The 27,905-nt window shown below is 37.9% G+C and overlaps 1 protein-coding gene across 1 annotated transcript; it reads right to left on the bottom strand.

The window, feature by feature from the left end:
- Positions 1-205: 205 nt before the first annotated feature.
- LOC149071635 (clavesin-1-like) lies at positions 206-26,900 on the bottom strand. The gene is made up of 6 exons (XM_089247891.1): positions 26,798-26,900; positions 16,657-16,817; positions 12,449-12,694; positions 8,522-8,718; positions 3,883-3,993; positions 206-1,123 (listed from the first exon to the last, which is right to left on the bottom strand). Exons 2-6 carry the CDS (start codon positions 16,814-16,816, stop codon positions 950-952), a joined length of 888 nt encoding a protein of 295 aa, XP_089104017.1. The 5' UTR covers position 16,817; positions 26,798-26,900; the 3' UTR covers positions 206-949.
- Between the last annotated feature and the right edge of the window lie 1,005 nt (positions 26,901-27,905).

Raw genomic sequence — 27,905 nt, 5'->3', positions numbered from 1 at the left:
TCAAGTCTAAACTCCAAAAAAGACACAGACTTTGGATAATACAGGGTGATTCAGAAGTGCTCGCGACTAGAAAAAGGTTGAAGACTTCTGACGTATAATAAATGTACATACACAACATATACAGGGTTACCAAAAATTTCATTTTAAACAACTTCAAATATTTGAAGAGAATGTAATGGACACCTCAAATCAATGAGAAACATAATCACCTAAAAATTTTTGTTCAATTTATTAAATCAATTCGAATGTAATTTTTTCATCGCCAGACATACGATTCAATCTTGCATAAATATTTAATCACAACACAAAATGAAAATAAAAATAAATACAAAACTATACAAGTGATGGGGGGGGGGGGAAATCATGATTTAACCACTTCAAGTAAAAGCTTTTGGCAAGAAATTCGGATTATCTCTAATCGGGGCGATAAATCTGGCAACCTTGTGCTAACCTAACCACACGTTAGAAAAATGAAGAACGGAGAAAGAAAAAAGTATTGTAAATGAGGTAGAGATGCGAGTTTCGTTTTTAATAGCTCTCTCTTTTCACCCTCACCTTACGTGTTCTCTTTCGCTCTCGCTTGCATATAGTAGAAAAACACATTATATGTGTGAAAAAAAAATCATTAACAGGAGAATAGAAAGAAAGGAGGGAAAGAAAGAACAATTTTTTCCCTAGAGAACATAAAAAAGAGGGAAAGAGAGAGAGCAATTTTCTTAGAGACAGGGTTATTACTACTACTACTACTAAACCACAGACAGGGTTACTATAAAGATTCGCGATGGTGAAGAGGGAGAAAAGAAAGCACAGAGAACACTTGTTTGAATGCACTTGTCTGAAATGAAACACTGGTGTTTGGACGTAAGTAATATTACGCCCGTGATCTTAATCTTCAATCAAATCAAACAAAAAATATTGTTTTTATTATTTGTAAACGGTCTTGAAAACGTCATTTTGAAGAATTTGTCGACTGCAAAATGGATAGAACGTAATCAGGAGGAGATATCGTCTTTATCCAGTCACTCCTCATTTCGTGCGGAAGCACTACCCCTCCGTATTCGTATGGAGTCACGTTTGCCTGAACGTGTTTTAGAACTTCTTTTGTGTTACTGTGGACGAAAATCTATGCATAAAATAGAACGAAAGGGATGTAAAAAGATAAGAAATGAACCACAGATAGGGATAAATATACAATCGGGGAAACGACAGAACAGAAAAATTTATTATTTGTGCTAACCGACATAAAAACGATTGTAACAAAAAATGGTAATATTTAAAAAAAATGCTGATATATATATAAATATTCGTATTTGGTAATGGTTTTGGTGCAAGAAAGCACAAAGCAATCAGCAGTTTTGAAAAGAAGTCTTCTCTCCCAGGGCCGTCTTTAGAGCATTATGGGCCCTCGGGCCAAGTGATTTTTCTTAGATCCCATCTGGCAAATTCTCGAAAATTTTCACTGGTTCTCATCTTTGTGAGGCCCGCATTCTCTTGAGGTCACCGGGTCGTGGCTGGGTGGGCCCATGCGTTGAAATGATATATCAACATAATTAATCCTATTAAAATCAAAATTTCATATGAACAATTGTTCATTCAAACGTTTTAAATTTCCATTCAAACAAACAAATTTTCTCCAAATTTTTATTTGAAGACGATATTTTTATTTGAAGGCATGCAATATGTTGATATATCAGCATATATATTGTGTATCTGATACATATCTTTGTCAGGTTCACGATATAGATCTATGTCATCTTCAGGATACAAATCTGTCTTCTATAATAGATCTATACCAGGTCTATATCGTGAACCTTACAAAGATATAAATTAGATTCCCGATATAGATCTATGTAAGATCCAGGATATAGATCTATGTCTCCTAAGATAGATCTATATCAGATTTATATTGTGAATCTGATATATATGTATCTTTGTCAGGTTCACGATATAGGTCTATGTCATCTTCAGGATACAAATCTATGTCTTCTGTGATAGATCTATATCAGGTCTATATCGTGAACTTTACAAAGATATAAATTAGACTCACGATATAGATCTATGTAAGATCCAGGATATAGATTTATGTCAGATCAAGGATATATGTGAGATGCAGGATGTAGATTTATGTCAGATCAAGGATATAGATCTATGTCTCCTAAGATAGATCTATATCGTGAATCTTATTTATATGTTTGTCAGGTTCACGATATAGATGTATGTATTTCAAACTATATTAAAATAATTTATTGTCCCAAGTTGTTGTCCTTCAAATACGGTCTAGATATTATACTATGTCGTTGTGCTACTGGGGGAAAGGGGACGGGATTGTTTCCTAACAGCGAACGCGGCGAGACGGGAATGGGTGGCCGCCCCCCCTATAATAAGTTACCGTTTACTGAATCACTAAAAAATGCTTTCATTTCTTTTCTGATTTAATCCATATCTGGTTCAGTTGCATGAAGTTGACAATAATAACGGCTCGCGAAGCTATCATCTAGCGACTCACAGGGTGCCGACCCATTCCTTTATTATTGGTTCATAATGAAAATAAATTCATTAGGAAACGAACCATAACACTTGCGTTGCGGCAAGCCGCTGTATTTGTTGCATGTCGATATATCATTATTATTACTATTACATAATATATCTTTATTATTATGATCGTTATATTATAGTATTATTAAATTATATGTCATTGTAATATTATCGTGTGAGCACCGAGACGTCACGACAAAATAAAAGCGAAATCGTTAATAGACCCTTGGTGTTTGGCGAGCAGTTGCCAAACGTATCAGCCGGATTTTTTACAAGAAATCGCCTCTTCTCATATTACGCATACAGTGATGTTTCTATGACGTCGTAGTAACTCGATTCTGATTGGTTGATAATGTGCTCAAGTATAAAGAGTACACAATTTCTAAGCGCTAGTGTGCAATGTTAACTGGTGCTTCTGACTAGGAAAAAATCTTTTTATCAACAAGCGAACCAGCTATGCCTGTGTTTCTCCACCTATGATCCGCCCGCAGGCAGATTTGATAAAATTATTCACCCGTTGTAATTGATATTAATAACATCCATATGGGTTGAAACAAAATCATACCTTCATACTTAGGTTCACCATACATCATCGATCGGGGATAATGCGGGAGATTGCTATCCTAAATACGGGATGCCACTAAATTTTGCCAAAAATTGCAATTTATTGCTTTAAATACAATTTGTTAATTACTACTAAAATTGCCGAAAGGTGTGGAGAGAACTAAAGGGTTGCTACAAATCTCAGTAAACACAAAAATGTATTTCTCTCTCTGACGAAAAAAGAAATACTCAAATGAGATATGATGACCATATTTCATTGAGAAAAATTCGGTAAACTGGGATCTTAAAATAGTTATCCGTGAAAAAATATGGGACATCGCCAATTGTCATCAAAAACAAGTTGGCACAATCACCCCAATCGTAATTAAAATTCCAAAACAATTGCGGATGAAACATTAAACCTCACAAATATGTGAGATGAATATTTATAATTTTTGCTGTAATTTGCATTATGAAAAAGCTGTGTGTTCACTGCATAAGAAATCGCGAATTCAAATAAGTATCGTTAAAAAAAAAACGGGGCAAATGTATAACGTAATATAAATATCGTAACGACGAAAATTACAGGAATGTCCCGTAATACGGGACACAAGTGGTTGTCAGTTTGTTTCAGACATTTTACTGGCCCCTGTTTTCAGAAAGGTTGAGAAACAATGCCATCGCGTTGTGGACCACCTCTGGTTCGCGGACCATAGGTTGAGAAACGCTGAGGTAAAGCAACTACTTTACACAACCATTAAATATGAAAATGTAACGTTAATTAACAATGTAAATTTAACTTACTCTGTTTTTCAACTTCGCCGATGCCAGCGTGAGTAGTACAGATAGAATAATTTTCGTGAAAATGTTAGGATTGAATCCATGGATAGCTTTTAATCGAATCGGCATACACTCCTGTGAAAAGGAAATCAAACAAAACAATTAATCGAAACATCGACCGTTCCTGTTAGGCATGTAAAGCTGGGGTTTTCCCTAGGAGTAGGTTTTCTGCGCCGCGTGCATCGTGAATCACCCAGCGCTACACTCCGTCCACTCATCAATAGGAAAAGCGTCACGACTGTTTTCCCCCTCCGGAGCGCGACACGCCTCACGCCAGAGCTATACGTCGGGCGTGATTGGCCGACTGCTCGTGGAGGAGTTAAATGCGCCGTGCGCCGCGCGTTTCACCGATCTTCCCTTCCCATTTTTTTTTTGTCGCGTTTTCTTTTCCTTCTCTTCAGACCGGAGCATGCAGGCGACTGAACAGCTGATGCGCCCACGCTAGGAGAACACAAACGCGAAGCGTGATAAAGTTACACGTTTCTGCCGACGCGAAAATGGCTTATTCGGTTCATGCGGCGCAGCAAAACCTGCTCCTAGGATAAACTGGCTTAAAGTTACGGCAAGAAAAATTTTAACTTCAAGTTGTGTCACGACCCCTAGCTTTTTTTTTTCTAACTAGTCGATTTTTCACAAATGGCTTTGAAAAATACTCCATTTTGACGCAAACCAAATGCATGAATGAATGAACGCCAGGACCCCGCGTAACTCATACTAATCTTTTCTGCATTGTTCCAATTCAAGTACATATACAGGGTGGGCAAAAAGTCCGTAAAAACTTTAAAAGTTCATAAAAACCGGAAAAATAACAGAAATAAAAAACGGTATGCAGGGTTAGCATCGCTACGTCACGGGAATTATTTCTGGGTTTACATACGTAACCAGGAAAGACATGCAACACTTATTTGATAAAGTTGATGTAAACTTGCATGAAAATACTAAGCAAATTTTTTGCTGCCGATATGTCCAAGGAGAACCCCTTACGCTTCTTTCACACGCTACAGATTCGTCTGTACGGAAGATCTGCCTGCACGTAGATAATTTGCTTCTACTTTATTAGAGAGTAATTCCGTACGGGTGAATATCCGTAGCGTGTGAAAGCATGCATTTAGTCACGTAGGCCACTGTGTTCTTAGACACGGCCCGGCAGCCCTGTGTTGTAGGTGCAGCGGCCGGCAGCACGATGGTCACTTCTCCGTACAGCGACTCGTCCGTATAGTGTGAAAGCTACCATCCGATCCTCCGTACGGACGAATCCGTAGCGTGTGAAAGGAGCATTAGAAGATGAAAATGCAAATTATACGATCATACCCTTAATTTGGGCTTTCTAGCTCGAGCTTTTCACGAACATTGCTCTAGTAAATTTCAGGGGTGTTCTAAACTTTTGAAAAGGACGTTCATATGTGCATTTCTTTTTTCTCCTATCGTTATTATTTTTACCGACTAACATAATAATTATTTTTGTGGACTCACACAAGCGTTAGCTTAGCCTAGAAATGCTTTTTGTCTGCGTTTCAACTGGTTAAGTAAAATTATGTTATCTTATCTTATATCACATATAATCAGCTATAATCGTCAAAGTCCTTGAAATTTCTGTCTGCAGAGGAATCTAGAAATCTAGCCTTAATTTCTTCCAAACCAAATTTATGATTCTTCAAGTCATTTGCTGCCAATGTTATCAAATAAACTAAGCAATTCTGTAGGGAAAGTTCTTTGGTTCAAAGCGTCATAAAGTTTGAAATGATGGGCTGGATAAGAGAAATCGTATTTGGAGGAAAGAATATAACAACAACAACAACAACAATTGCTACGTGACCGTAGACTCCTAAATTTCTCTATTTTGTTCCTTTTGTCTAATTTCTTCCGGCTTGCATGTGTTCGTGAACCGAGACAGGCTCGAAAACCAAAACACTTTCTTTTGTTGTTCGTTTGTTAACAGAAAATTCACTGTAATGTTGGTTATACAAAATGTGGCCTTTTCTTATTTTTATATCTAACTAGCTATAATACCCGGCGCTGTGCCCGGGTTTTTTCAATTACTGATTATACAGGAATAAACTATTAAGTTATATATGATTACTGACACAGGATTAAAGAAGTGACAAACCATTGTAAAAGCATATACAATGGTTTGTAAAGTGTGATCACATCGTGACTCGGGATTTCTGATAACAATAGTCGAATGATAACTATATCCAAAAACCCGTTTGGATGTACGTTGACCATACATCCCGTTTGGTCGAACGGCACGAATAGTAATCAGATATTGTCAGTACTGGACGACTCTGTTTCTCTTTCCTACACGATTTGGTTGCAAAATCTCCAAAGTTCCATTTATTTTCCATTCTAAAAGATTTCTCCCCCACCCGTAAGCTAAAATCCTGAATTTTTGTTATTCAGCTATTGTGAGGCGTTAGAATTAAACTGTCTAATGCAGGGGTTCTTGACCTTTTTTCAGCAGCGACCCATGACACTGTTAATTTTCACATTCGTGCCTTTTCGAAAATAGCGATACAAGTGACGCAATAAGTGCATTTATAACAGGACTATTAGTTGATTTGTACGACTCATCTCGGAAGCCCTTGCGAATTAAGTTTGGTCCGTGGCCTCACAGCTCAAGAGCTCTGACTGTTAGTGGATTTGAACGATCTATTTCGGAAACTCCTGTGAATCCGGTTTAGGTCGTGACCCATAGTGGATTAGAATGACTCATTTCGGAAAGCCCCTTCGAATCAAGTTTGGATCGTGATCCCTGCATTGCTCAAGGGTCCCGGGCTGTTAGTGGATTTGAACAACCCTTCTCAGAAAACCTTGCGAATCAAATTTGGATTGTGACCTATTGCTCAAGAATGAATGACCGTAGTTGGATTGGTACGACTTATCTCGGAAGCCCCTGCGAATCAATTTTGGGTCGTGACCCATGGCTCGAAAATCCATGGCAGTAAGTGGATTTGTTCGACCCATTTCGGAATCCCCCTGCGACATCATGTTCAAGTCGTGACCCATAGCTCAAGAGCCCTGGCTGTTAGTGGATTTGAACGACCTATTTCGGAAATTCCTGCTAATCCAGTTTGGGTTATGACCCATAGTGGATCAAATTGACTCATCTCGGAAGCCCCCTGCGAATAAAATTTGGGTCATGATCCATACATGGCTGTTAGTGGATATGAACAACTCTTCTGGGAAGACCTTGCCAATCAATTTGGGTCGCGACCCATAGTTCAAAAATCTCTGTCTATAAGCGTATTTGTACTACCCATCTGGGAAGCCCTCACCCCACGAATCAAATTTGGTTCGTGACCCATGGCTCAAGAATGCCTGGCTGTAAGTGGATTTGTAGGATCCATCTCCTAGCCCCTGCGATCCAAGTTTGGGTCGCGACCCATTGGTTAAAAATCGCTGGTCTTATGTTTATCACAAAAATTACGATATTTTTTTAAAAATAAACAATACATTTCATAGATTCTTTGAGAAAGTCTCTCGGGAAAAGAAATTTGAATCTGGTCAACTGAAAGAAACTGATCAAGCACTGAAGGAAAGCGCTTTTATTTCGTCATTCATTTGCTATCACTTAAGGAAGGCCATTGCAAACGCAGCTTCACACGCATATGGATCACAGAGGCGGATGATCCATGGACTATGGACTGATTACGACACTAAGTGTTTGAAATTTTTGTCAGCGGAGGTGGGAAGGGGGAAACACACCTTTTCTAGCCTCCCACATAGTCTTGCAGCCTGATAAAGATAACTTACTGGGGGAAAAAAATAAGTTTGGTTAAACCTTAGCATCTGAATGCTCAAAGAGCCTTCCGACGAAAAAAAAAAAAAGATAATATTATCCGAAGTCTCGAGAGCTACAAATGGATTTTTCCCCATGCCATGATATCGATCCATTCCGTTCTCTGCAAAAAAGTGATAACAATTCAGGATTATAACATCATGCGTGATTCTAATAAGCGGCGTTCTCTGTATATATATTTTTTGAAAAATAAGTTGTAATAGCAACCCCAAAGTAAGTAGCTTTTTTTACGAATAAATTTGTCAGTTTCTTCTGTTTCGTTTAATCGTGGTTCGACTATATTAATTCCTTCAATTGTTATGAATTTTTAAATTGTTAATGAATTCATAGCACGCCTTGCATTTTTGAAAACCAGTTTTAGAAAATTCGACATGAAGCCTCAGAGGTCGTGATGCTGTTGTGAAAACACTCTATATCAACTAGAAACACTTATCAACTAGAAACACTTATCAACTAGAAACACTTATCAACTAGAAACACTTATCAACTTATCAACTAGAAACACTTATCAACTAGAAACACTTATCAACTAGAAACACTTATCAACTAGAAACACTTATCAACTTATCAACTAGAAACACTTATCAACTTATCAACTAGAAACACTTATCAACTAGAAACACTTATCAACTAGAAACACTTATCAACTTATCAACTAGAAACACTTATCAACTAGAAACACTTATCAACTTATCAACTAGAAACACTTATCAACTTATCAACTAGAAACACTTATCAACTTATCAACAAGAAACACTTATCAACAAGAAACACTTATCAACAAGAAACACTGTTTCAACTCACTATAAATAGTTGATAGATCATTTTACAATGCGATACCGTCATGTACGGTGCGTAGCGGAGTGAGAAACTGTCTTTGAAGTCATAAAGTAACACGATTCCATTCACTTGGGTCATGGGATCGCTCATCACAAGCAAGATACTCTGAATCACATAATTGACGTGATCGTTGAAATCAACTTCTGCTGGATTCCAATGGCCTGCAAAAGAAAATATGCATCAGTTTCCAAATATAAGATTGTCTTAAGCTTACAAGCGGTCGGCCAGAAATTCTGATGGTCTCTGTCAAACGGCGATAAATATGGTAACCTTGTCCTAACCTAACCTAAATATTTTTGGGACCTAAAGTTTTTTCCTCTAACGAGGAGTGTCCGTTAATGGATAGTAAAAGTGCCGTCGATGTAATTAAAAAAAAGTGTCCGTTAGTGGAGGCGTCTGCTAACGGGAGTCTCCGTTATGGGAGGTTTCACTGTTGAACGATCGTGTTTCTTATCTTGAGGCACAGTTTTCGATTACTTAAGTGATCCGCGGCATAATAACGGATCGCTTGAATGATGCGTGGCACAACACCGGAGCACTTAAACAGTCAGGACACATTTCCAGATTACTTGGATCCGCGAAACATTTAGAGATCACTAAAGTAGCTCTGTAGGGGCCTTATTAATAGGGAGAATGTTAGTTCAAGTGCCGATAAACTTGCAAAAGGATTTTCTCGTGTTTGGCGCACCAAGTGAGATGCCATTACGAATATGTCATATTTTTATAAAGGGTGGTTGATGACGTAAGCATCATCCAACCCCCCCTCCGCCTTTGTTATCAAAAGTCAGCAAATCGGAAACCCCATCTATGCTGACGTAATACTTGAATGGCCCCTAAGATAGTTCATTTTCATCCTAAAAAACTCTTCTTTCTCCTTTTTGTAAGTATTTAGAAAAAAAAAGACGAAATTCGTTAGAAATCATGTAGCAATACTAAGTCTGCCTTGAGATAATTCAACTTATCTCACGACTGGACATCTTCAACATGTGGCGCTCGAAGGTTTTGTGACAACGCAAGTTTTGTGACGTCACAGTGCCAGCTGCTAATTGGCTGCGCTGTCATAAAACGCCATTTCTTGTATTTTGAATAAATTTTTATTCAATAACATGGCTGTTGGGTTATTTTATCATGCATGCAAGCTGTTCTTAATGCATTTATATGTATAAGATATATAATATAAAGTATGTGTATGTTTGTTCTTTATACAAATTTACAATTTCAGACCGATCGTCGCCAAATATTGCATATACAGTTTACCAAACAGGACCGGGATTGAACCATAGCGGCTAGAGATTATCTTTAATACACCTTTGGATTGAACCATAGGCTACTTTAAAAGTTCGTCAGAGCAGGACAAATGCCCGAAACGGGCGGAAAACCGTCGGGCAACAATGGTTCCTGGGCTCCCTCAATCACTTTCGGAATGTTTACATTGGTTAATGTGGTTCCCTAACAATGCATTTGAGACATGGATATATGCCTTTACAATGGCTTGTCACTTCTTTGATGCTGCCAGTATTATGTATAGCAGTTAATTAGAATGGTTTGACACTTTTTCAATCCTCCCAGTAATAAAAGAAAACCCGGGAAGCGCCAGGTATTTTTGTTGGTTTATAATAATTATAACTTTTTTGATAATACGTCTAATATCTAGTCATATCAAACCTAGAAGTTTCACTTCCATCGCGTGAGATTCTCACGGAGGTTTCTTTCCCCCCGCTATATCTCGGTTTTTTTAGATCATGAAAAACCGAGCCCTAATGATGACTAAATACTGTATAATTCACCAAAATTTCACTGTTGAGAAGAAACACGGCAAAAAGCACGATTTTGTTACTGAAATGTTGCTTACTTGCAAAATCTCTGTCAAGGTCACAGGCAAAAAGCTAAAATAACACGTTATTGTAAGGTTATGTATTTCTATTCTCTTTGCACTCCAAAGACATCAGCTAGAATGCCATATTGATATTGTTGAGACTATTTCAAGTGTCTCAATGTCTACTATGGTGTAGATACAACGGTCTCCCCAATTCCAGAATCGATGAAAAAAGTGATTTCAAAGTTAATATACTTTTAGAAAAAAATTCAGAATCAATAAATAATAATTTCAGAATAAATGAAAAATAATAATTTCAGAATAAATGAAAAATAATAATTTCAGAATAAATGAAAAATAATAATTTCAGAATAAATGAAAAATAATAATTTCAGAATAAATGAAAAATAATAATTTCAGAATAAATGAAAAATAATAATTTCAGAATAAATGAAAAATAATAATTTCAGAATAAATGAAAAATAATTTCAGAGTTAATGAGAAATAATAATTTTTGAATTATTAAAAGAAATAATTTTTGAATTATTAAAAGAAATAATTTTTGAATTATTAAAAGAAATAATTTCTGAATTGATGAGAAATGATTTCAGAATCGCTTTTAGAAATGATTTCAGAATTGCTTTTAGAAATAATTTCGTTGGAGTGATTAGCACATTCGTTGGGATCGGCAACAGTGGTCCAGAGTCACGTTTTCTGACGAATCGCGCGCACCAGCATCTACAGTAATTCTGGACACCAGCTATTGTGGGGGAAAGCAGGGAATTAGTTACCATCAGCGGAATGTCCAGGAAATTAATTGATCGCTACGGCCGAGGTGTACCTCGTAATGGTGTGGGAGGGTATCATGCACAGTGGCAAAACTGCGCTTCATATCTTCGATGAAGGTATCGTGAAATCACGGTTGTATTGCACCGAGAGTATCCCAGGTCATGGTCATCGTTTTCCTCACTGCAGGAGTTGGTCCAGACTTTCGGTTCGTGGATGACGATACCGTCCGCATGGAACAGGTGAAGTGAATGATACACTCGAAAGTGAATATATTGAGCGCATGTCATGGCCTGCGTATTCGCTGGACCTAGAAAATCCCGCAGGGCACGCCTGAGCTCCACAGAGGTGTTGCTCAAAGACATAACCTCTCCTCGAATCATACAGGAACCCGGAATTACGTGAATTACGAATGGGAGAAAATCCTCTGAGCTTTAGTATAAAGAATACACAACAGATGAATTTGTGTGGAAGTGGTCCAAGGAGGTCTCACTTCATACTACAGAACTCTCATCATTTCCAGCAGAACGAGCACTTTTTCGTAACTGTTTACCAATTGCTGTAAAGAGCATCTTTTATTCTTTTTTCTCGTGTTTTTTGTGCCAAGTGGCGATATCTGTTTCATTTTGCTTAATAAAGATACTTCAGGACAGGGACGCCAGAAGTCAAAAATGTTTGGTATTGCTCGAGTAATGAACATAATGTATGAAGACCATACGTCACAGATTCAACAAAAATGTCCCGTTTTTGGTAAATCTCCCACCGCTCGAACTAGGGGGGGGGGGGAATGAGCTATATTCGTATGATGATTGGTGTTGCTGAGCAATTCCATTCCAATTATTGGTGTTGCTGAGCAATTCCATTCCAATGATTGGTGTTGCTTTAGCAACATGAGCATATATGTTCCGGCATCCCTGCTTCAGGATGTCTATTAAACATATGGCAAAATTTCATTTTTTTAAGGATGTATATCGTTAGATGTGACGAAAAATATCACTGTTCCTTAGCATTTGTCAAGCAGTATATAATGTATGTGAATTATCTATAGGAACATAATTTAAGACATCTCTCTAACTGGTTTCGTCAGAAAAAATCAAGTTAAATTATAAAGTTTTAATAAAAACTAAACTCGAATTTCAATCGGATTGATCGAGCCGAGAAACTGAGCTAAATTTTTCTAACTGTCATTATCGATTAGTCGCACCAGTTCTAGTTTAAAAGGTATGAGACCCGCTCTCTTCCTCACCTAATTTGACATAGAAAATACTCGATAATATTGATCGACTTACATATTCGCATATCGGCGATGACGCAGCCATTTTTGTCCCGTACGGGACTGAATGTACTGTAGCCCATTTTCCAGCATTTCTCTACGATTTCTGAATCGAGAGGTCGGAAAAGATACTCGTGCTTCCTGACGAACGATGCCATTTTCTTGATCGCAGTGAATGCTTCTTGAACTCGGTACTTGCGTCCTCTCAAATACATGATGATGGTGGCATCACTGAACCATTCTTCACTGATGTTACTTTCATCTTTCATTGGAAGAAGAAAAAAATATATATTACATTATGTGTGCGAATGAATAATATACACGATCGACTTTGAAACAATTTACACATATGCGAGTGGGGTGTTTGATAAATAAGGTAAATACAAAGGCTACAACAGACGAAATTTCCCACGAGATGGCTGAAAAGAAGATGCACATGAAAATTTGATTGTCGAATACATATCTAAACTGTATCAAAAATACAGCAATACAATAAGAGCAATAAAAAACTAATAATTATGATAAAATATGAAATATACATACTACTCATAACAATTATAGTTGTCTTAATATAAATATTGATAGATTTGAGATAAGATTTATCCCAATATGTTATCGTATTTCTTTTTAACCACTTTACGGTCAAGGACGTAATATTTACGGAATAATGGTGGGTGACTCCGACATCTCCCATTGTCTTTTGTGTCGCGAAAACTACTGTAAGCTCCTTCGTCAGCCATCTTGAACCAACCATTTCCGTTCAACTCACGTAACCAGTGACAACGTCCGGAAAGAGGGGGGGGGGGAGTACTGGCATAAACTAAATGCCATGTAAAAGGGTTGTAGCGAAAATCCCTGTTATGGGTAACTTCCCGGGATATTTTATTGCACATGCAAACGGGACTTTAGGTGCAGGATCCCGGGAGAGAAACCCTAGCAGTAAGTGGGCTAATTGATTTACAACTTTTATATGTAAGCTATACAACCGTTTGGATAGAATTTTAATTATTAATTTTTAAATAATTTTAACCTCCAGTGTTTCTGACGTAATATTACGTCGGAAGTTCTACGGAAGAAATACAACGCACCATTCTCTTTTGCTTGGCAATCACGCGCTCCAATTTGAGATAAGAATGTAACCTTAAGAATTTTTTGTGAGAAAGTAGATATAAAAACACGTTTTTCCCATCACTCGAATTTTTTTTTTTCAATCCTTTTTTCTATGCGTGTCTTTGCTTGAGTGGCCGTACATTAGAATAATTTCGTAGAGAGAGGATACAAAAAAACTGACTAGTGCGTTATCAAATGCAATATGCAAAGGTGTGCAGTTATTGGAAATGTTTTATAATATTGCCGAGTAGTTTTATTAGATATTCGTTACAGAGCAATTACAAACACAGTCACAATCCAACATCCAACAAGAACACAGGGGCTGTACTATCTCTTCATGCTTATCGGGAATCCGATCCGTATCCCCGACGATTATGACAATATAAGCGTGAAAGGGAAATTTCCGTACTCCGAAAACAAGCATCGTATTTCTCCGAATATTCGGATGACGATAAGGATAGGGGAGACCCACTTCTTAAGCATCGGATACGAAAAATGAAAAATTTATTTCTTGGACTTGGAAATTTATTACGATGACTTGAGTGGTGTTTTTCCTTGAAAGAAAACTATGCAATTTCGTCGACTTCTTGCAATTGATTGGATGGATTCAATTAGAAATCCAAGTGTAGTATACAGTGGAACCTCGCTACAACGATGCTCGATATAACGATAATTCCCTCTACAGCTATATTTTTTCCAAAAATTTTTTTTCATGGTACATTTCTCGATGATATAATTATAGTATCCTAAAATTATATACATATATATATATATATATATAATAAATGAAGCAAAGTGTAATAATCGCCCACGTCCATCAAAATAGGCAATGGAGGACAATACATTATTATCCCAATGTGATTTCGGTAGTTCCTTATGAAGTACGGCTTAAAAAGAACTTCAATAAATTAATTAGAATGCTGAAATACCTTTCTGAATAATATTTACACGCTGAAAAATACATTTTAATTATAGAAATAACTCTTCATATACTCTTATTTTCCATCCTCCCCATTTAAAAAAAATGAAAAAATGTATCTAGCTGATAGCCCCGCTAACACCTTCCGTTTTTAACGTTAAAGAATGTGAAAACAAAAACAACAACAAATGTTCTGCACGTGCATTACATGGAGGAAAGAATTAGTAAAACTGAATTGCGTTGACACCGTCGTTGAACAAAAAATTCAGTAAATGTATAGTAGTAGTTGTATACCCCAAGCTTAATTTTGATTGGTCAGTGGTCGATCGGCCAAAGGGAAAAATCGCTTTTCCCTGTGTAGAAAGCGATTTCTTTGATTTTCCCTCTTTCACGTCACGTGACGTTAAGGAGTGAGCCTACGAATAATTCCTTGGTATCGTTTTTCGGATTATTCTTAACGTCATGCTTATGAACCGATGCTTATAATTCGGATCGGATGAGAATAAGCATGAGGAGGTAGTACAGCCCCAGAAACCTATCGGAATATTCCAGAAAAAAATAAACAATAAAATAAAAAGACAAGAATAAAATATGCTTTGTTAATGGCTGGTCTTTCAGTCGAATTAATAATGATACTTGAATATCTGTCCTATTTTGAATCTCGCCACAATATAAACAAACATCACCTGGGTAGTGCTCATTCTTTTTATTAACTGTTACGACGCGGTAACACGAGGATCTGATAATCACGCAAAGGAAATTCGCGCCAAAACCACATAACTCGGCGCTATACCGAATACTGTAGGCGAGAAACAGAAGTACTTGGCGACATGCTGGGTACAGCGACCAAAGGTTTCTAGAATATATAGCAGCGACCGGTTCTCAGCGGGACAACGTCAGAGTGTGAAGTAATGGTGCTTATAATTATAGTTAATAATTATAGTGCACGCGTGTTTCTGATTCTGGAAACCCGCGTCGTCTCCGATTGGTTAAAAACCCGAATTTCAAAATTTTTTAGCTTGAAATTCGGGTTTTTAACCAATCGGAGACGACGACGCGGGTTTCCAGAATCGGAAACACGTGTGCACTATAATCGCACCCCTAACACAACAATAAGAAAGACCCCCCCCTTCCTATGTTAAAGTCTTTTCTCTATCTATTCCCACCCCCATTTCACCACCCTCACACATTCGGAATGTAACACGACTTATGTAAATCAATTAATCTTTAGCGGAGGACCATCATTAAATGCACAGGACACACACACACACACCTAGCGTCGTTACACAGCCTATTGTCGTGTGAAGTCGTAATATCGAGGTCTTCCAGATAAAGCGTCTTACTGGCTAAAACACGATATAAATCATGCTTCTGCAACGATTTAAAGCCTTTGAAAAATATTCAGTAGGCTAACGTTGTAACTTCAATCTCAAAAATGTGTTAATCTCGTCCACATGCTACAAAACTACACAGAAAAAACAAACGTCTATAAATTTTTATGAAATAGTGTATATGTTACGGTAAAAGTGATAAATGTGTGTGTGTGTGTGGTTATTACATATATAATAACCGCTAATTATGCATACTTGCCAAGCATTTTGGTAAGTTTAATAAATTTCTATAAATTTATCACTTTTACCGGTGGTTATGCGTATAGTACCCAAACATCTCGTTAATAAGTACTAAAACATTATTACCTTTACCAATGATTATGCATAATACCCAAGCGTCGCGTCGTTGGCAAACATGATAAAGCGCACTATGCGATATACTATACATGATAATTCTTGCATGTATTGTATCATTCTATCGGTGCACGGTCGTGAAATTTTTTATCATTATATCCGGGTCCGACTACGTTCATCACACATCCTAGACTCAGAATTTTTTTCCATATCTATCAACTTTACCAATTTCACTAGGGAATTATGAGTAATCACAGATAGAGGCGATAAATATCAAATATTTATCAAATTTTTCCAACGACGATCGGTTATTATGCATAATCGCCGGTAAAAGTGACAACGTTCTCAGTATCTATCAAATTTATCTACGACGTTTGGGTATTATACCCATTCGCCAGTAAAAAAAAGTGATAAATTCATCAAACTTACCAAGACGATTGGTAAGTATGCATGATAACCAATTTGTTACACACATTCGTCGTAACGTATATTTACTTTAAAACAACTTACTTCTCAGGAGCCTCCTAATTTGTTCGATTTTCTCTTTCCTTATTTCTGGCGTCTCGTGCAGATCTTTCTTCAACTTTTCGGTGAATTCCGGCGGTAGGTATCCCATGAAAAGCGGATAAGTCGCGGCAGGGCCAGCGATTCCATTGCTTGCAGCAGTCATTCTACGAGTTGGATGATAACATAAACAGTCGAGTAAGAGAGAGTCCGTTTTTATGATAACATACAGCTTTTCAAAACATACAAATCATTTTTTCGATACGTCAATAATGGATGTAAGGGGACAGTTGGCCCCCTCTCGATAGGAGGCTCAAAAGTAGAGAGCAATGTAGGCATGTGTAGTGCTTTCAATGACTTTTTCGCGTCGGTTTTTAATGGAGATAATGATACTCGATATACGGGTGTTGCATGGGGTAATAAAACGCTCAACGATATTCAAGTGGAAGACGTGGAGGTCCTAAATCTTCTAAGAAATGTATGTGCAAGCAAAGCACCAGGACCAGATGATATCTATCCCAGGGTTCTCAGGGAAGGTGCTAATGAATTGTTGGGGCCAGTCGCACAGATATACAGGAGTAGTGTTGCTGAGGGTATCGTCCCGAGAGATTGGAAACTGGCTAACGTTGTTCCGATATTTAAGAAGGGTAGTAGAGAAGTGGTGTCTAATTATCGTCCAGTGAGTTTGACGAGCTCCCTCTCGAAAATTTTGGAAATTATCATCAAAAGGCAGTTTGTGAAGTGGATAGACGAGAATAATGTATTGTCGGATAATCAGCATGGGTTCAGGAAGGGGAAGTCATGTGTAACTAACCTCCTTTGCTTCTATGATTACGTGACTAAGGCTTTGGGTAAGAGCAAAAATGTCGACGTTGTTTACCTTGATTTCCAGAAGGCATTCGATCGGGTCCAACATGGCAAACTCTTGAAGCGTTTACACGAGATTGGAATAGGGGGCAACTTGCTGAATTGGATAGAATCGTGGTTAAGAGATAGGTCGCAACGAGTTATGGTGAACGGGGAATTCTCTGGTTGGACAGACGTCACAAGTGGAGTTCCTCAGGGAAGTGTCCTTGGCCCCATACTTTTTTCACTTTTTATCGATAAACTCGATCAGGGTATCGATGGAATTACTAGCAAATTCGCAGATGATGTGAAGCTAATGGGGGTAATCGGGAATGAAAGCGATAGGGAGTTGCTCCAGACCAACTTAAACAAGATTGCAGCATGGGCAAATGAATGGAGCATGACGTTTAGCGTAGATAAGTGCATGGTCGCTCATTTTGGTTCGAACAACCCACGGTTCTCTTACGAGTTGAATGGTGTCACTATCCCGGATGCAACTAGAGTCACCGATTTGGGAATTCTCATTGACGAGCGACTTAAGTTTTCTGAACATTGTTCAGCGGTTGTCAAAAAATCGAATAGAATGCTTGGTCTCATTTTCAAAAAGGTCTCTTCGCGTTCTCCTAAAGTCATTCTTCCGCTTTTTCGAGGCTTAGTTCGTCCTGGACTGGAGTATGCTGTAAGGTTTTGGAGACCATACCTACAGAGGGACATAGACTTGGTTGAAGGGGTGCAGAGAAGAGCTACGCGTGTCCTTATTGGCACACAGGGCTTGAGTTATGAAGAAAGACTTCATTTCTTGAATATGTTTACATTGGATGAACGCAGGTGTCGAGGAGATATGATCGAAGTGTTCAAAATTTTCAATGGGATGGATAGGATGGACCATGAACTTTTAGTACACCGCCAATCGACTGCTTTTACAAGGGGACACCAGTATCGATTGGTGAGGGACAATGCAAGGTTGTGGTGTCGCAGGGAATTTTTCTCCAATAGGGTTGTTAATAAATGGAATAGCTTACCCCCGGAGGTAGTAAATTGTAACACAATTGACACGTTTAAAAAGAAATACGATAAACATGTTGGGGTAAATCGAGAAGCTATCCATTCTTAGAATAAGACAACCATAAGTATTCTTTATGGGCATTGTATAATATTTTATCATGTGTATATATTGTTTGTAATTTGTGTTAATTGCATTTTTAATTGGGTTGCTGTATTTTTGAAACATATGACAACCATATTTTTATGGGCATCTTTTTATCAGCCACCTCGTTGGGCATTTTGCCTGTTGTGGCGTTGTATTTGTATTTGTATTTGTATATGCATAACAATCTAAGAGGAATAATTTGTTTCGATATCAGGAAAAAAAAGGAAACAGATTATTCCTTTTATTTTCATCCTGTTCGAGAAGCCTGTATCTAGAGATATTATCTCCATCCTATAGATAGAGAAAAAGGCTTCTCAAACAGGATGAAAATGAAACAAATTCTAAACGAAGATTGACAAGAGCTCAATTTACATGAAGGAAAGATTCGCTAGAAATCATTTCTAATGTTCGGTTGTTCATCCATCGCATTGAAAAAAAATATATTAAAGGAAATCATAGCTCGAATTATCATTTATGATGCCATTACTTAGCATTTAATATGATGCGTTTGCTTAACATACCATTAAGTTAATTGCGCAAGTGTTTGTTATGCTGCATTTCGTCATCATAACTCGATAATGTATTTGAAAATGAGTTGTCATTCGAAATAACGTCTTTTCTACACTTCCAAAATTTCGAAATTCTATAGGGTGTTTAGCTATTATAATACCCGGTGCTTTGCCCGGGGTTTCGTTCAATTACTGGGAGGACTGTGAAAGTGACAAACCATTATGAAGGAATAAACTATTATACACATAATACTGGCAGCATCAAAAAAGTGAAAAATCATTTAAAATGAATATGTGTGTGTGTAATGTCTGAAATGCATTGTTAGGGAACCACGGTAACCAAACTAAACATTCCGAAAGTGATTGTTGTGGCCACAGGAACCATTGTTGCCGGAAGGATTGTTTTTCCGCCCGTTTCGGGCATTTGCCCAGCTCTGACGAACTTTTAAAGTAGCCTATGGTTCAATCCCTGTTCTGTTTGGTATATATACGTGCAAATTTTTGGCGACGATCGGTCTAAAATTGAAGATTTGTATGAATGTACATACCTACTTTCACATTTATATGTAAGAAGATTAGGGCTTTCGGATATCTATGTCTTTGCATAGTTTTTATTAACATTTTTTTTCAATGTTTCGGTATTTTTTACGTGATGGGCATATTTAAAAAAATTTAAGGCATATTTTGCATATTTCATAATTTTCGATGAAAAGTATTTTTTCCCCTCGCTATTCCTGGTTTCTGCGGTGTCCGCCTGTGAGGGGGTAGGATTTTTATGCACTGAAAATGCAACGTAGTTACTGATTGGTAAAAAAAATCCGGAAATTCAGGGTTTTCAACCAATCAGCAAATGTCATTGAATTGTTAGAGCTTCAAAATACTAGCCCTTCAACGACACTGGCGTGTGGCTGTAAATAGATTAATCATCTTAATCGGTGTCGGTGACTCGTGAGAAAAATTGATTAAAATTGGTAAATGGGGGGGGGGGCGGGCGGATTTTTAGCGTTTGTAGGGAATTTTGAAAGTTTTTATCAAATAAAAAGAATTATTATTAGTATTATTTTTAATTTTTGCGCTTTTCTAAAGGTAAATACACTACATGGCTAGATATTTTTACCTATAGATGGCAGAAGATTAATCCTGAATTCGGAGGGAAATTTCGGCTCGATGAGGTTAGTAAAACGGAGAATTTAACCATTAAGCAAAATAAGCACGTGCTTAGTTAGGGGCATCAGTACTAAAGGGGCACCACACAAAAAGATATCAAATAGTTTAGAAGATCCCAAAATTTTAAGAACACTTGATTGTACAGTTGAAGATCACTATCACAAGGATGGCACAAAAGATGAGAAACTGATAATATTGCAAACTAGACTTCACACATTATTGATGAGTTTTTGGATTAGCTTTTCACAATTTATATAAAGTGCGCGCCCAGGGCTGTCTTAACATTATCATACGCCCACGTACAAAGCGATTTTTCTGAGAGAGGCACTACTTACATAGCTAAAATTTCCTACCTACCTATTTGCATATTTACTCTTGAAAATTGGAACCAGATCTAATTGTCACTTGACACCCCGGTGCCAGAAGTGCCCAGATGGGCCCCGTGCAGTAAACCAAGTTCTACAGAATAACGACATCATTTTTGTGGGTCATTAGTGGATAAACTGTGTAGTTTGGTCTATAGAAGTAAAAGAAATGCTACCAGGTGTAAATTACAAACTTGAGAATGTACCTAAAAGAAAAAAAAAATACCCAATATAATGGTGATTCGTCAGAAATAAGATACCTATTGGCAGGGTCGCAACTGGATACTTGGTTAGCCGGGGTAACCACTCATTTAGGCACTCCCCCTCGTAATGCTGAAGGATAGGTTGAATGGTGAAATTTGCGCCACCCCCTTTTGTGATGCACCCAGGGCACCAGACCCGCCTGCTCCCCTCCCCACTACTTGCGGCCCTGCCTATTGGTAATATTATGGCCATTCTAACATTCAACGGTTTTTCTTTGTAGTGTTGTTATGGCCTTTATCTCATCAACAGTTCGTCGTAGTGGGTATGGTTCTAACTTTAAAAATTCTCAAAATGTGTGACACCCCCCCCCCCCCCCCACCGTCCTCTAACTTCCAATTAGACAGTTGTTGCTCTTTCTCTTCTGAGCCCAACAAGAAAATTACATGTTTTTAACTGCATTATTCCCTGAGATATTTAAATTCCAAAATCGGGGACAGGTCCGGGCTTAGGAGAATTTCCCGGCCCAATGCAAAAAAAAAAAAAAAAATTTCGGCCCCTCTAAAATTTTTTATGTAGTTGATCCCCGACTTACAAACTTTTCGAGTTACGAACATAAATCTTGAATTTTTGAAGATTTTTTTCTTCAGAAAGAACGCATTTTATTACACTCATTTTTTTCATTATTTCAGGAACGCGTTGATAGCCTGGATCGTAATCAAACACACGATCCATTGAGAGGGAATGACATTTAATTTAATTTTACAAAATTCATAAATTATTACTAATAATTATCGTGGTCCACCCGCTGACACTTCATCGTGGTTCGAATCGTATTGAACAGACATCAATTTTTTGTCATACTTTTAAAGCCCTTCGTCATTCTCTTTATCAAATATATGTTGCAATTCGATAACTTTTTTCGAATTTTTTATTGCTGTTGGAAAAGTGTTCGTTAAAACGAGATTTTCGCTGTAACGGTATTCGTTAAAACGAGATTCGACTGTAATTTCAAAGCCAGAATCAAAACACTGAAAGGAAAATTTAAGATGCGTTGAGTTTCAAATAATGTGGAAAAAAAACCTTTTTGATTAAGGGTCCATTTCCTCGATTGAAGTATGTAAAAATATATGATGGCTCATCTCTACTAAGTATAGACACAAATGTGGTAAGTAGCATTAATTTTAAAGATGTTATCAAAGTCTGTGAGCTAGAAAGAAAGCAGGAGAAAGCTTTTAGATAAATAAAGTAAGTATCAGAAATATATCCAGATTACATATTCAACCTTAGACACAGTCACGGATCCACAGCGATGAGTCAGGAGGAGTGGCTAATTGTGTAAGATTGTAGGATTGTCCCGTATTTTACGGGGCAGGCCAAGTTTTACCGTATTATCCGGATTTTGGAAAGGGTGATTACTCCCTACCTTACTTCTGGTCGTAGATTAGTTACTTCTGAAATACGAAGTTTCATTCAATGCTTTTTTTTTTCCATTGATAGATTCAACATTGTGTAAAATACACGTATAGGGGGGGGGGCACCAAAATCATTTAAGTGCCTAGGGCCTCCAAACATCTTAATCCGGCCCTGCTGATACGTGGGCGATGTATTCGGGGAAACTCGTTCGCAGGATGGGAAATGATGGACAGGCAGGGCAAAATGGCAATTTGATTAACATCGAATCATGATTTCATAATTTTATGGAAACATCATACCTCAAACACCCATGACTTGAGCCAGGGCCATACTCGTGTCAAGCCTGGCCGCCATAATCACTCGCAAATAGGTGCTTTCCTTCCGGTACAAAGAAGCAGCAGCGGCTTAGGCTGGTTACACGCTTTACGCAGCGGCATATGCTGGCTATACACTGGCCCAGCTTGGCCCAGTATTCGTATTTGCTTCCATAACACTCACCGTGTTGCGACTGTTGGCGTTCTTCGGCCAATGTATGGCTAGACTGATTGAGACATCGGGAGGGAAGGCAGCATCTTTCACTTGAGTTGGAAGCTGGAGCGTACAAGTCGTTCTGTTCGATCAGCCTGCCTTCCAGTACTTCCAGCCACCGTTTAACGTTCATTACGAATGATAGAGCGGCCATACTACTTGCCCATGACATAACATAGCTGCCAAGTCTCCCGAATTTTAGCTTCGTCTCTCGACCTCCCGAAAAGATCTTGAATCTCCCTAATTTTTACGAAAATCACAAAAAAGTTCCTAATTGTCCCTAAAAATTCCCAACTTCATCTGAAAAGAATCCCTAAGGAATTTCTTGTGGGGCAAAAAGTCTTTTGCCTCTGTTTTTTTTTCCCTTTCGAAATGACGTCACACGTCGTAAATGGGGGAAGAGTGGAGGAATTCCTTTCTAAAAGGAAGTTTTCCAAACCCCAATAACAACTGGTATAACAACAAAAGTTGTTTGCCTTATCGTGCAGGGAAATAGCTCTTTTTTATAGCAGCCAAATAGTCCTAATTGAAGATCATAGTGACGCGCATGTGGTCAAAACTTCCTCTTTTGTTGAAGTTACGTACGTGCCATAACAAAACATGAATATTGATAAGCAAAAAAAATATTTAATCAATTTTATAGATACTTATTCGCCGATGGATTTCCTTACATCAAACGTTCCAGAGAAAAGGGCCGACTTTTACTTTTTGTACAAGTTGTGTAACGCGCATAAATATCAGTCATGGTGGAAAGACTGACATCATCACCAATGTGAAATCAAAAAGCATCGAGCAAGTGTCACAAAAAGTCAGTGTTATTTAAAAATTAACGCTTTGTTTCCTTCATCTTCCGATGATTTTGGGGTCATTCGCGCAGATTCACGTTCACATATTTTTTTTGATCACCATTTCGAAGTTTTGGCCTCCAATTGCATTTGTTTTTGCGTAGGGATTTTATCCCCTACGCTTCAAGTTTGTGTGTGTGAAAAATCCCTTTTATATTTATTAGGGAGTGGTTTTAGTATAAAATACGGGTCCTCGCGAAAATCTCCCTAATTTTCGTTTTCAAAAGTTGGCAGCTATGCCATGACCAACCCAGAAACGTATTGGGCCAGCTTTGACACGAATGTGGTTCTGACTTGCAATAGTTTCACGCTTACGTATAGTTTTACGCTTCCCAACTCGTAGCAGAACACGGTGAACAACATGTTGAACATTACTTGTTAAGTCGTAGTTTTTGTTTTGTGACTTTATTTTTGAGAAGTTTCAATGAATTATGAAATTATAACGTCCTGACTGACCGTTGTTTCCATTATGGGAGTGAGTTTCCAGTGTTTCATGAGTGCAGAGTCACCTAACAGTGCATTCTTAAGTAATTTTTTTTTACTTCACTTAAGGAAGTTGCATTGCTTCAAGAGTATTCATGCAAATCCTTAAGTCATTCTGATCGGTGGTTCTTACGAGTTGCGTGGTAATATGCTCGTCTACTGGTGTGAAGGTTGCCATCGGGTCCCAGGTTCAAGCCTCCTCCTAATCAGATCATGGACCACACCCATGTCTCAACGCAGAGATTTTAGCAGGTGGTCGAAGAAAAACTGGGACCTGCGGGAAGTTTGTTTCTGTATAATGCTGCCATCTGCCGTCCAATTTTTCAACTGGGAGAGAAGTGCAATGTTTGAATAATTGTATCGCCGTAGGCCTGTTGCTCTCCGTGGCGAGAGTTTTCAACAGGGAGATAGGCTCGCATTCGCTCCTCGAAGTTGGGAAATCACGGAAAACCCCAACTTCAGCCGACCACCACTGTTGCTACGGTGGGGTGCTAATCCGGGTCCTCACGATACGAGTGCGTCACTATGACCACTCACCACCACGGCGGCCCAGGTTCGAACCAAGGGAAGAATATATATAATAAGATATTTTCCCTCACGAGTTTGAGGAGACCACCGATAGATGGCACCTTCATTTCCAACTCAACTCTTTTAATGACCATAAATAGCAATATGGTTTGAATTGGTGTTTGGTAAAGTAATAATGGTTCTTATTCTATAGCGTTCTGAAATCGCAACTATTACAATAACCCTGTACATATATTATTATTGCATGTGTCTGTCGATCGGTGGGATCGACATTGAGTGTGATGAATTCCATCCTACATCAGGATGGAATCCCCCAGGGCTTCGCTCTGGGTCCCCTCTTATTCGCCATTTTTTTAAAATACTTTAGCTATGAAATTGAAAAATAGTTTGTGGTTTGCTGATGACTTGGAATTTTTTTGGCGATATTCATGATAGCGATTATTCTTCCATTATTCAGAATAATCTCTGAGTGCTTCATGACTGGTGTATTTATGAACCGTTTACATTTCAATACAAACACAAAGGTCACAACAGGCAAAAATGCCAAACAAGGCGATTTCCTCTTAGATTTACTCAATGCTTTGATAAGATCAGAATTGTAATATGCTGCTGTTGTGCCCGGAACACTTTTGATAGTAATCATATAAGTAACACACAGAATCACTACAGAATGATTTTTTTGGTTTTTGTTCGTAAGACTGGTAAGAGTAGTAAAATGTTCTCTCTTCTTCGTACTATAAACTAACCGCACGATAGAGAAAGGTAAAAAAATTGAATGGGGAAAAACACACAAATGAAAAGGAAACAGTATAATACATAAGTACCGATAAGAGATAGAGAGATAAGGAAGTGTTTATACGAAGTAGATATTGCTCTTATACGTATATAGTAGAAGGATACGAGCATATGTGGGGGGAAAAGTCACTAATGATTGTATAAAAATAAAAGGAAGGTAAAAAGAACAACTGCGTAGGGTTAGGGGGTCATTCAAGTATTAGGTCAGCATTGATAGGGGGAGGGAAGGGGTTTCTGATTTGCTGAATTTTGATGATAAGGGGGGGGGGGGTTGAATGATGTTTACGTCATGTCATCAATCACCCTTTATAAAAAATATGAAATGTTCTTAAAGGCTTCTCTTTACTGGGTGTGCCAAAAACGAGGAAAAGCCTTTTCCCACTTGTTTGTTTGTGGACCTGAACGTGGATATTCCTCTATTGATAAGTCCTCCAAAGGGCTTTTTTATTGATCCCTAAATGTATCGCGGATCCTTTAAGTGATCTGAAAATGTGTCCAAGCCGCTCAAGTGCCCCGCAACTGTGCTGCGCGTCGCTCAAAGGATCCGTAAATATGCCGCGGATCAATTGAGTAATCTAGTGATGTAGAACTGCACTGTGGGCCGCTCAAGTGCTCTAAAACTGTGTCACACGTCACTTAAGGGGATCTCCAAATATGCCATGGACCACCGCTTAAATGTCCTGGAACTGTGCCGCGAGTCACCCAAGTGATCGGTAAATGTGCCGCGGTCCAGCAAGTGATCTGTAAATGTGCCACGGGTCACTCAAGTGATCTGTAAATGTGCCACGGGCCACGCGAGTGATCTGTGAATGTACCACGGTCCTACTTGAGTGATCTGAAAACGTGCCACCGATCACTTAAGCGATGTGTAAATGTGCCGCTTAGTTCATTTGGGTTTGAGGTAGCTGGCAATATAGGGGGCCACATATGACTCGCGGGTCATGTGTTGAACATATATAGGTTAGCGGGCTGATCGCAATGAATTTCTCAAACCGAAAGTTTGAAAATCGGCCTTCAAATGGCATTGAAATTAACAGAAATTTATCATAATAACACAAATTAACTCAAGAAAATACTTTTCTAATTTTTAAAAAAAATTTTTGCATAAAAAAATAAATATTTGATCGTCTGGGAGGGGGGGGGGTGGTTTCATGGATCCCCAAATTACGTCTCTGATCTCAATGTGCGTGAGGAGGCAGAGCTGACAAAATTTTGCTGCAATTATTCAATGTTTTCGATCTCCATAATTTTCTTCGAAATAAAGATCATAAATGTCAGGTGAAAAAATTTAATGACGTTATAAAGAAAACATACCTGAGAGGAAGCCCGATACCTAGAACACGCCGTTCGGATCTTCGTGCATAATAGCCAAAATAACAACTTTTCCCTTTAGATACAAACAGAATTATCAGGCAAATGCAGCTCCCAAGCAGGCCACACGTGATTCGAGAAAGTAGTTCATAGTACAACAGATAAAAAGCCCAAATGATGATACGTTTGATATTTCCATGATTCTAAATAAGAGTGATTATCATCATCAAACTGTATTAAAGAAAGTGAGGAAGGGGGGGGGGGAATCTCATGTCGTACTAACCGAAGTATCTTATCATTTAGTGCTGAATTTCCCTTTTTATCAATCATGCCAACGCTTTTGAAACAAGTTCACGTTACAATTAATTTGATAATTTTTTTGTGTGTAGTAAACAGATCGATGGAATTCCGATAGATTCAGGCCAATGTCAACAGAATCACGTGCGGATAATCGATTCGGCGGAGTATCCAAAACGGGAGCAGTGATTGATGGCTGAGTTCAAATATCTCGGGGCGGATTAACGTCCGATAAGAGATGGAGTGGCATGATGTGCTTTTTTGGGTTCGATATACGATTGATCTGTATTGAGACAAACCAGGGGAGGAAACAAGAAGAGGGTGAGGAAAGTACCTTTTTGAACCCCGCTTCAAAAGAAATGAAATCCCTCTTGGAATTATTCTGAAAAATGATGACTTCCACAGAATGATATTCTAGGCACGGGGGGGTGAAGGTCGTCAACGCAAAAATTTCAGAATTAGTGAGAGGAATCATTTCAGAATTAGTGTAAGAAACCATTTCATAATTGATGAAAATTCTTAATTAATGGAAATTATCAATTTATAATCAATTTATAATCAATTAATATCAATTAATAATCAATTAATATCAATTTATAATGAATTAACATAAATTTATAATCAATTAATATCAATTTATAATCAATTAATATCGATTTATAATGAATTAATATCAATTTATAATCAATTAATATCAATTTATAATGAATTAATATCAATTTATAATGAATTAATATCAATTTATAATGAATTAAAGGACAATCCTAGAATTACTGAAGGAAACTATTTCAGAATTTTTGAAAAAAATTATTTC

Source organism: Pholcus phalangioides, unplaced genomic scaffold (assembly GCF_987345545.1).
Source record: "Pholcus phalangioides strain wild (caught in Gottingen) unplaced genomic scaffold, Ppha-v1.0 ptg000018l_1, whole genome shotgun sequence".
Taxonomy (NCBI): Eukaryota; Metazoa; Arthropoda; class Arachnida; order Araneae; family Pholcidae; genus Pholcus; species Pholcus phalangioides.
Note: the sequence above shows the minus strand (reverse complement) of the source record. Positions and strands in the feature narration are given on the sequence as shown.

Coding starts and splice junctions, on each gene's coding strand:
- LOC149071635 (XM_089247891.1), bottom strand. CDS start 16,816: ATGACTGCTGCAAGCAATGGAATCGCTGGCCCTGCCGCGACTTATCCG. Junction 12,695..16,656: donor AATTAGGAGGCTCCTGAGAA/GTAAGTTGTTTT, acceptor TTCCAATGAAAG/ATGAAAGTAACATCAGTGAA. Junction 8,719..12,448: donor CATCGCCGATATGCGAATAT/GTAAGTCGATCA, acceptor TTTCTTTTGCAG/GCCATTGGAATCCAGCAGAA.